The 11,439-nt window shown below is 34.2% G+C and overlaps 1 protein-coding gene across 2 annotated transcripts; it reads left to right on the forward strand.

Annotated features, from left to right (window-relative positions):
- Positions 1-3,664: 3,664 nt before the first annotated feature.
- LOC118767392 (DNA-directed RNA polymerase subunit beta''-like) lies at positions 3,665-8,869 on the forward strand. 2 transcript variants are annotated; one of them, XM_036511884.1, is made up of 3 exons: positions 3,665-5,358; positions 5,435-5,439; positions 5,499-6,328. In XM_036511884.1, the coding sequence occupies exons 1-3, from the start codon at positions 4,070-4,072 to the stop codon at positions 5,624-5,626; spliced, it is 1,422 nt and encodes a 473-aa protein (XP_036367777.1). In that variant the 5' UTR covers positions 3,665-4,069; the 3' UTR covers positions 5,627-6,328. The 2 variants fall into 2 exon arrangements, with proteins under 2 accessions (XP_036367777.1, XP_036367778.1); XM_036511885.1 differs by lacking the exon at positions 5,499-6,328 and adding an exon at positions 7,863-8,869 and having other exon boundaries at positions 3,665-5,435.
- Positions 8,870-11,439: the final 2,570 nt, after the last annotated feature.

The following is an 11,439-nucleotide window of genomic DNA, read 5'->3' on the forward strand; positions in this document are numbered from 1 at the left end:
TATCTTACTCAATCATTTGCTCCTTGGCAATTTTGGGGTTTCATATATGTTCATATATGAATACGTTAACGCTTTAAACGTGAATATTTTCTATTTCTGTTGAACACAAAGAGAAAAAGCGTTACGATAGAAAATTTTACATTAATGCCTGAAAAAGTGATATGACTTTTATTTATACATTATTCTCGAGTGTGTGATTGTTCAATGTGTTCGCGTAGGTAAGTTTGCTGACGTGGAAGTGTGTGTGTGTTTGTGTGTATTGATAAATACAAATCAACAGCATGTTGGTTTTCGACAAATTAGGATTTCGAATCTGTTGTACAGGAAATGGATTTCTGCAACACTTGGCACCGAACATAGCGGATGAGAATGCCGGACAATAGATTCGGCATTATATTGTGCAGATACAAGTTTCAAATCCACACACACTAACAGACACAGATACATGCATACATACATGCATACATACTACAACACTCACGTGCGCACACATACATATATATATATATATATATATATATATATATATATATATACAAACATATGCGTACGTGTAGAGGCAAAAGTCAAAATTGTTCGGATATTGTACACGTGATCGGGAGTATGTTCTTTAGAGTCCCTAGCCAGACAATGCCCTCAATTCCTTGGCGTTAGACTCTATTTCACTTTCCTTCAGTTCTATGCTCTTACAAAAGGCCCAGTGGTTAGGGCAGCGGACTCGCGGTCGTAGGATCGCGGTTTCGATTCTAAGACCGGGCGTTGTGAGTGTTTATTGAGCGAAAACACCTAAAGCTCCACGAGGTTCCGGCAGGGGATGGTGGTGATCCCTGCTGTACTCTTTCACCACAACTTTCTCTCACCCTTACTTCCTGTTTCTGTTGTACCTGTATTTCAAAGGGCCGGCCTTGTCACTCTCTGTGTCACGCTGAATATCCCCGAGAACTACGTTAAGGGTACACGTGTCTATGGAGTGCTCAGCCACTTACACGTTAATTTCACGAGCAGGCGGTTCCGTTGATTCGGATCAACCGGAACCCTCGTCGTCGGAACCGACGGAGTGCTTCCAATCCAATGCTCTTACAAAAATGCGTAACCCTGCGATTGACTGCCCTCCTCTCCACTACGCTTTATATATTCACCGTAGAATCCAGCAATCCTAACTTCTGAGCTCATGACCCGGATGGATATTTGATTACCCTATTTTTGTTTTGATAGATAGATAAATAGGTAGATAGATACATTATTTTTTACTTTTATTCTCTCACTTTTTTCAGTCATCCCACTGTGGCCAGCTGCAGCACCACCTTAAAGGATTTTTTTTTTTTATTCGAAGAAATCGCCCTCAATGCTCATTCTATCGGCCTCTTCCGCCGATCCGCTAATTTAAAGGGATGTAAACGCACTAACTTCAATTGTGAAGCGATAGTGGAATGACAAAACACAGACACAAAGACACACACATACACACACACACAAACACTCACACGTGTGCGTGTTTTTTTTGTGTGTGTATATATATATATATATATGGGCTTCTTTCAGTTTCCGTCTAACGAATCCAATCAAAAGGTTTTTGTCGGCCCGACACTATATAGAAGAGACTTGTCTAATGTGCCACGGAGTGGGTTTGAAACTGGAGCGATATGGTCAGGAAGTAAGATTCCTATCACATAGCCACTTCACCATATATATACATATGTTTGTGTGTGTGTTTGTGTGTGTGTGGAAAGATAAAGAGAGTGAGAGAGAGGCAAAGACAGATAGAAAGAACGAACGAAAGAAAGGAAGAAAGAAAGAGAACGAAAGGGAATGCTTGAAAGACTGTAACAGAAACGTAGAGTTAGAAAAAGAGATTGATAGATTTATTTGGCTGAGAGAAGTGTCATAAGCTCGCGCACACACGCACACAGAGACACACACGCAGCAACTTAAACTTTTATTCGTTAAATATTAGAACACTCTTTCTGAAGGTTTGTGAATATATATAATAATAACAACAAAAACAACAGCAACAACATCACAGCCACCACCTCTAGGAACAACAACAACAATAATAATAGCAATAAGAATGATAATGATGATAATTTCAAAGACTATAAATTTGTATAGACAGACAGTCGCATAATTATAGAAGAGAAGGCCGGGTAGGTGATTACAGAACGGCCACTGCATTTTACTGGTACAATATATTATTATCATTATTATTATCATTATTGTTATGAACATTATTATCATAAGCTTGTCTTTAACTATTTGCTGCGAGTTTATGCTGCACCGCCAAGTGCTCCCCTTCTACGCTCCCGAGGTCTATGCAGTATTGTCTGTTTGTGGTGTAAGAACTGTGTTAGTATGCTATAACTGTTTTGCTTCGGTAAATGGAATTCTTCCGTTGTTTCTGGTATTGTCTTATTGTTTCGTCTACAACTCTTATTTTGTTTTTGTTTTTTTTTGTTTTTTTCTCTTTTTCTTTTTCCATGCATTATATGCTATGCGACTCGTGTTTATTGTAATAACATCGATATCACTATAGTTGATACACACACACACACACACACACATATATATATATATATATATACACACACATATACATATTTACGCGCACACACACACACACACACATATATATATATATTTACGCGCGCACACACACACACACATATATATATATATATAAACACATTTATATATATATATATGTATATATACACATTTATATATATATACACATTTATATACATATATATATTCATGCATATATATATACATATATATGTATATCTGTCTATCGATATATTTATATATAAATTAATGTCTTTTTGTGTGTACGTATACAATTATACACATGCACACACACACACACACACACAACACACACGGATATATATATGCATATATATGTCAGTAGCATGTATGTTACATAATGGGAACTTTTCATTTGTAATTGCAGGATACCAAACAAGCAGTGGACATCGGAAATTATATCAACAGGCTGGCATTCTTTTCATCTTCCCTGAATAATAATAATATTAATATTAATAATAATATTATTATTATCATTATTATTTTTGTTTCACGCATAATATCTTGGAATATACACAAAAGGAGGATACAAATCAAAGACAGAGGAAATATAACAACAAATATACCAAAAGCAGAAAAAAAAATATATATGCATATAAAAAAAAAATAATATGAAAGCAAGCAAAAAATAAAATAATAATTATAAAGGGAAAGAATATATATTTCAATCTATACATATAGATATATTTATTTATATATGTATATATGAATATACATAAATATATTACATGAAAATAATTGAAAATAATCAACACAATATCTATGTATATATCCACATATATATACACACACACACATATATATATAATTACAGAAAGAATCCAACGAATGAATATACGTAAAGCTAAAAATCATATGTGATATATCTTCTTTTTCACACTTTCAAACATACACGTATATTCACAAAGATATAGCACATATACACATATCTATACACGCATATGTATAGAAGTATATCATACAAATATTCAAAAGGTATATACATGTAAATATATACACACACATATATATGTGTTATAGAATGTTATATACCCATTTAAAATATACATATGCTCACATACAAACAAACATCTATATGTATATATATTTATATATTTTAACTCACGAAAATATTTATTTTCCATATTAATGAGATTTATATCATTAATATTATTATTATCATTATTATTATCATACAAGTGTTGATAATGATAATAATCGTAACTCTTTAAACGTTTTCGGATTATATTATCACCATCATCGACATCACCAAAATAGCCACCGTCACCACCGTCGCCGAGTTGTCGTCGTCGCCGTCATCATCATCGTGAATATTACTACTTTCCTTCTCTACTATCTCCTAATTACCACTACTACAACTACTAATACAACTACTGTTATTTCTACTACAAATACCACCACTATTAATATTTCTCTTCTTCTTGACCAACATCCTGATTATCAATATTAAATTTAATATTAATAATACATCGATTTCTATATATCAATGACTGTTATTACTGCAGCTGGCCACTACAATGAATTTGGAGAAAACTTGAATGCCCTGTTGTCTTTAGTGAAATGCATTCAAACCTTCCACTTTTCTTCAATCGTACTCCTCTACTCCACATTCCTCCTTTCCGTCGCCTCCTCCATTTACTTAGCCCTTTCCGCCAACAAAATTTACGTGGTGTTATCCCTGTCGTCTGCTCTTTCCAGACTCAATTCCCCTTCAATTTCTCTTGAATTTTTCAGACACTACATCTCACAAAATCATTTTTTTACATTCTGTATTACTTCTATTCCGCTATTAAGCTCATGTTTTCTATTTTCCAGGCATCACAAATTCAAACAAAATCATTTCGTCTCTTCCGTTTCTATCGCTTCTTTCTTCCCACTTTTCTTCATCTCTTCTTTTATTTTATTTGTCTTCGTCTTCAGTAATTTTAACTTCCTCAAAACTACCACTACATCTGTCACCAATGCTAACAGCATCACCATCATCCTTATCATTAATATCATCAACTTACTCATAGCCATTTCCAACTACAACAAAAACAGCAACCCAGTCTGTAGCTTTTTCACCTACCTCTTTACAACTAAATCCATCATATTCCACTATTTGTTGTTTTTCTTGTTATCGCTGTTCTTGTTAAGCGGTAGAAATTTCTGCACGAAATTTCCACATTTTTCGTTACTAACTGATTATTGTAAACCATCGTCTGACGCTTTGTTATACCAACAGAAACAATACGAACACTATCAACTTCACAACAAACATCAAAACCACGAGAATTGCTACACTCTTTACCTGCACTGCCACTATCCACTGACCTTTTGCCAGCACTACCACCAAAACCGCTGCCAACGACACCATTACAATCACGTTAAAACCCACAATCAGTACCACCAACTACAACAGCAGCAATATCATTTTCAAAACCACTATTTATATAACTACCGCTTATACTATAATAATAATAATAATAACTATTGCTTTATCTGCTGTTACTACAGTTTTTGCAATAACGATAGCAAATCTCACCCCTGCATCGACAAATACATCGGGAACTATCACCGTAACGGCTCATATAACCGCAGCCTCAACAGCAACAATAAAAAGATCAACAGGGATTACAAGTGCTACACATACTTATTATTATTAAACTATAGGAATTTCTATCGTTGCAAACAGCTTCAACAAATTTGCAATCACCTCTACCTCCGTCTACACTTTCTTCAATTCCGTCACAACCTCACTTACCACTACCTCCAAAACACTATCCAAAACAGCAACAACCACAACCCATACTGCTACCACTACAAATACTACCATCACAACAGCTGTTTCGATTATTATTATTATTATTATTATAACTACATAACACGTCAACGGTATTACAGCTACAATCAAATCTACAACAACGAACACAGCGACAACAACAACAACCACAGCAACAATATCGAACCCACAATCAAGAAAAACTACCACCCTACACAATTCCAAACACGCATATCACCATCACCACTGCCAACAACAAGAACAACAATAGCAAAAACATAAAACACTCAAATATTTTAGTCCTTGGCGGTTTAGTTGCCTAAATGGTAGTGGGGTTCGAACCCGTCTCTCTCCTCTACGTCTGAACTTCTCTCCGGTTTCGCTCGTACTGTGCCGCTGTCGTTACCACTACCACCACCGCCGTCGCCGCCATCGTAGTCATCGTCAACGCTACCGCTGCTAGTGCTGCTGTCGCTGCTGCTGCTACTACCATAGTTGTTATTACTGTTGTTGTTAGTGTTGTTGTTGGGTTACTGCTGCTCTTGTTGCTATCGTAGTTTTCGTTATCATCATCGTTGTTGTTGTTCTTGTTGTTTGACAAGTTACATCGTTGTTGTACAGCGTTGCTATTAACGTTTCTCTCCTCCTCCTCTCCATCCTCCTCATCTCTCGTCATCTTCCACATTTTCGCTCTTGTTGTTTGTGGTTGCTGCACTTCTCTGCGTTTCCATCGCCTACTACTGATATATATATATATATATATATATATATACACATATATATACGCATATAGCTAGGTGACCAAGTGTTATAGCTGTTGTCGTTAATATTGTTGTTATTGTTATCACCATCGCCACATATACCCCCTCCAGTCCCCTTGTTTCATCATCGTTATTATCATTCGATTAAAGACGTTTTTTACTTCAAAATAAAAAGATTTTAACCCCACCCCCAACCAAAAGTCTATCTATCTGTCTATCTAACTATCTACCTATCTATCTATCTATCTATCTATCTATCTATCTATCTATCTATCTATCTATATACATATATATATATATATCTGTGTCTGTCTGTCTATCGATCTGTCTATCTATCTATCTATCTTTCGTTTTCTGTGTCCGTGTTACGACTATTTTCGCCAGGAAGTATTTATCATGTATCTTGGATATTAATTTATATTTATATATACAAATATATTTTAAATTTGTCATATATATATATATATACATACATACATTTATATATATATATATATATATATATATATATTTGTGTGTATGTATGTATGTATAGATATGTTTAAATTTCTTCACAAATACACATTGTGAATACAATATATACATTCTCATGAGACACAAACATTTGAATTAAACTCTGCAATCGAACCACTAAACGCACACACACACGCAGGCAACAGTTATTATCACCAACGTTCATCCTTGTTCTTGTCTTCACCTTTACAAGGATTTTCCTTCAATTAAGTTTTGCTTCGTCTTTCTTGAGACAAAAAAAAAACTACTCGGAACAAAAAAAAAACAGAAACAGAAATCAAAAACGAAGGTAACGTTGTTTTCCACCACTACATAGAGAACACCTCCGACAAGGGATGCGTCTGTAAAATAACTGATTCCTATACGTTCAGTCGAACACACAAACACATAATAATCATTGTATACGGAACCAAGATCTTTTATAGTCTGTTTCTCTCTATCTCTCCATCTACACAGATCTACTTACCTTTCTATACAATTTAGAAGACAAGAAGAAGCAGCAACACACCACGAATTAAATATCTATATATACACACACACACACACACACATATATATATTTATATATACATATGTATTTATATATACATGGATATTTAGTATACATGGGTATTTAATCTATAAAGCTAAATAGCTTTCTATCTTCATATACATATAACCACATAGATATATATATCTCCCTCTTTTTTCTCTGCCTCCCCCATTCATTCGTTCCCCCTTTCTATCTCCATCTCTGCCTTTCTCGATTGTTCTCTTTCTTTTTTTCATTCATCTATTCTTTCTATTTTACTCGTTCTCTGTTACATCCTCTGCCTTTCTTCATTCAACATTTGTTGACCTCTTTCGCTTTGCCTCGCTAAATATTTTTTTTCTTTCTCACCCTCTTTCTCTTTTTTCTCTTTTTTGTTTTCTTTATTTCATTCATTCATTCATTCATTCATTCGCCTTGACTTTTCTGCATTTCATTTCATTCAATCAATCTTTATTTTTTTTTTCTTGATTTATTGTACCATCTTGTTGATAAATACAGAGTTTTACAAATTTTCGATTATCTTTCAAGAAGAAAAAAAATATATATACACCCTGAAATTTTCAACTAAACCCTCTGATTTCTCTTTTATATTCATTTAAATTTTAGCTCTTCTCTTCAATTTTTTTTTGTTGGTATCGTAAAGTGTTTGTTGCTACTAACAACAATTATCGTCTTTGTTGTTAATGTAGACTGATTTTCTCACATCACATTCATTATTATTATTATCATTATTATTATCATTATTAGTAATAATAATAATAATTTGGGCAACTTCCTTCATTTTGATAGTAATTTATTTTTGCTAGCCTTTATAATTCTTGCCGCATATCTACCTATCTATCCATCTATCTATCTATCTACCTACCTATCTATCTATATATCTGTTGGTCTGTCTCGATCTCTCAATCTTTTAAACTATACATACACAGAGTTTGAAAATACATTTACAAATCTCGCCAAATTTCTAAACACGTTTTGTATCGCTGATTTTTGCATTGACTCTTGTTACGGTTCTCTGTTCATTCTCTGCATCTTTTTCTTTTTTCTTTTTTCTTAATACAATCTTAACCCACTTGTTAAATACTATACACTTCCCCTTCGTCTCTTCATCATTTTCATCACTGCCAACGTAAATCATTAACATCACAACCATCATTGTCCTCGTAGTAATCATTACATAATAACAACAATAATAATAATAATAATAATAACTATAATGTATTAATAATCAATATAAATTATATACATATAGATATATTATATATATATATATATATTATATCATATTCATATATATATCTCAATTTCTTCACCAAGCATCAAGTTGCTTACATTTTTCTCCTTTTTCCCCCATTCAGATCTTCTCAGACACCTGTTATTTTTTTTGTTGTTGTTTTTGTAAATTTATTTTTTTAACTTTCATCAACTTTTATCTTCCTTCCGTCGTCTGTCACAACTAATTTGTTCTCATTTCGTCTATCTCTCTGTGTATCTATCTATCTATTAATCGATTTCCTCGATTGATCTATTGATCTATCTATTTCTCTCTTTATCAATCCATCCGTAGAGTTTGTCGCCGTCTTCTTCCCACCCCATCCACCTTACATAAATCACTCCCCCCCTCTCTCTCTCTCTCTCTCTCTCTCTCACTTCCTCTCTCTCTCTCTCTCTTTACTTATATTTTTATATCTTTCTATATATTTCCACCGTGTTTGTGTATCTGTGTGTTTGTCTACATATTTCGATATAGATACACATATACAAATACAAATACATTCACATATAGTCATACAAACACACTCACACACACATACAAAAACGTTCGCGCGCGTCTATATACATTTACACATTCATAAATATACACACATATATATACATAAATATCAACCGACTCATTCATTTCTAAGTTAATTCGTTCATTCGCTCATTCTTTCATTCTGTAATACCTGTCTTTCTTCTTTTCTTTCATTCATTCACTACTCCTCGTTGTTTATCTTGAAATTTTCTCGTCTCATTACAACCGCCAACACCAACACCACCAGTACCACTTACATCAACAACAAAAACACCTTCACAACTGCTATTATATTTATCATCATCATCATCATAATCAACATCATCATCGCCAGCATCAGTATATATCTATCGTTATATCCCATCATATCACACACATCTTTTGGTCTCTTAATTTTTCTTCCTCTGTCTCATCTCCCCCTCTCTTTCTTCTTTAACACCTCAATATAACCCTCTTCCTCTCCCTCTCTCTTTCTCTCTGTATATATATATACACACATACACTCACACACACAAATATATACATATATATATACACATATATATATACATATATATCGATCTATATATACATGTATAAATCACTATATTTCTTCAATCCAGTTTAATTTATCTCTTCACCACTCCACCCCACCGTACACTCGCCCCATTTAACTAACACACACACGAACACAAACGCAAACAAACACACACACACACATATTGACACACGCATTATTTCATTACAACACTGTTTCTCTTCATCAGTTTCTCTCTTTTTCTCCCTCCCTATATATCAAAACACATTTCGTCTCTCTCTCTCTTCTTTTTCGCTCTGCACAATTTTCTCCATCTACCTCTCTTTTCTCTTCCCCATCTTCTATACACAAACGGATCGCCTTTCCTTCTTTCACATGTATGATGACTCCAAGACACGACACAATTTTGGCGGTGACTTATCTCCTTCTAGGATTAACATTCATACAATATGCGCGATGTATTCCGGAATTGGTGCGTATAGGTAAGTCGTATTGTTTGTTATTATATCATTTCTTTTCGTCTTTTCTATATCTTTCTCTTTGAAACTAAACACGAACAGACGTACACGCGCACGGATACACAGTTACACCTACACTCACACACAGAAACACACGCACACACAGAAACACACACGATCGCAGACAGCCAATCACACACAGACATATCATACTTAGACATATATACACAAAACACACAGATGCTCACGCGTATAAACACCCTCCACTCTCACAGACAATAAAAAATAATAAAAAAAAAAGATGGAAAGAAAATGAAGTAACTCATACATACACAAATACCTACTGATTACACAGGGACATGTAAACATACGCACACATGCGCAGCAGTGCACATACGCCTGCAAAAACACGTACAACTATACTAATACACACGATATATTGCTATATACATATGCATGCTGTTTGCTGGGTGGGATATGTTTATATATGTATGTATGTATATATATGTATTTATTTATTTATCTATTCATTTATTTATATATGTATTTGATGTAGTTAAGAATATATGTATGTATTTATATATTTATGTATTTATCTAAGCATGCATGTTTAAGTAAAGACGCGTAGCCTTATCGGTAACGCTATTCGGATTTTGTTCGTAACGTCGTGAGTTCGCTGCTCGGACCAGAATTTGCGTTGTTTTACGATCCTCAGCTGCAAAATAGGGACCTGATGACTGTTGGTACTGCAACTTCCTTCTGTCATGTATGTCGTATTTCTGCTGGGTCAACGGTGGGGGGTGGTGTCGAGATTGAGTGGGTGGGGTATACATGCCTGCTCGCAACTATGTATCAAACAAAAACAACAAACATGGTACGACCTACCGCGCATGTTTATACAACACAAACAGATTCATGTACCATTTACACGCACAACTTCATGTGCCATACATACGTATACATATACAGACAAACAGAAATAGATAGATAGATTGATGCGTATGTATGTATATATGTGCATTTTTGGATGTACATTTGCATGAGTGTGTTTGTGTGCATGTGTGTGCACAGACTCGCATAGACATGTGTACATATATACGTGTGTATATACGTATTTATGGGAGAGCTTGCGTAGCAGCATGGTGTCACGATAGTATACAGATGTACAAAACAAGACTCATGAAGAGAAGCATGCATATATATATGTGTGTATGTATGTGTGTGTGTGTGTGTATGTATGTATGTGTGTATGTATATGTGTGTATGTATATGTATATATGTATGTATGTATATGTGTGCATGCATATGTGTATGTATGTATATGTATGTATGTGTATGTATGTGTATGCATGTATGTATGTATATGTATGTATGTATATGTGTGTATGTATATGTATGTATGTATATGTGTGTATGTATGTGTATGTATATATGTATGGATACATATATACATACATAAACATATTAATCGATCGACAGATGGATGATACATAGACAGACAGACAGACATTCATGCATA

This window comes from Octopus sinensis, linkage group LG21, assembly GCF_006345805.1.
Source record: "Octopus sinensis linkage group LG21, ASM634580v1, whole genome shotgun sequence".
NCBI classification, from domain to species: Eukaryota; Metazoa; Mollusca; class Cephalopoda; order Octopoda; family Octopodidae; genus Octopus; species Octopus sinensis.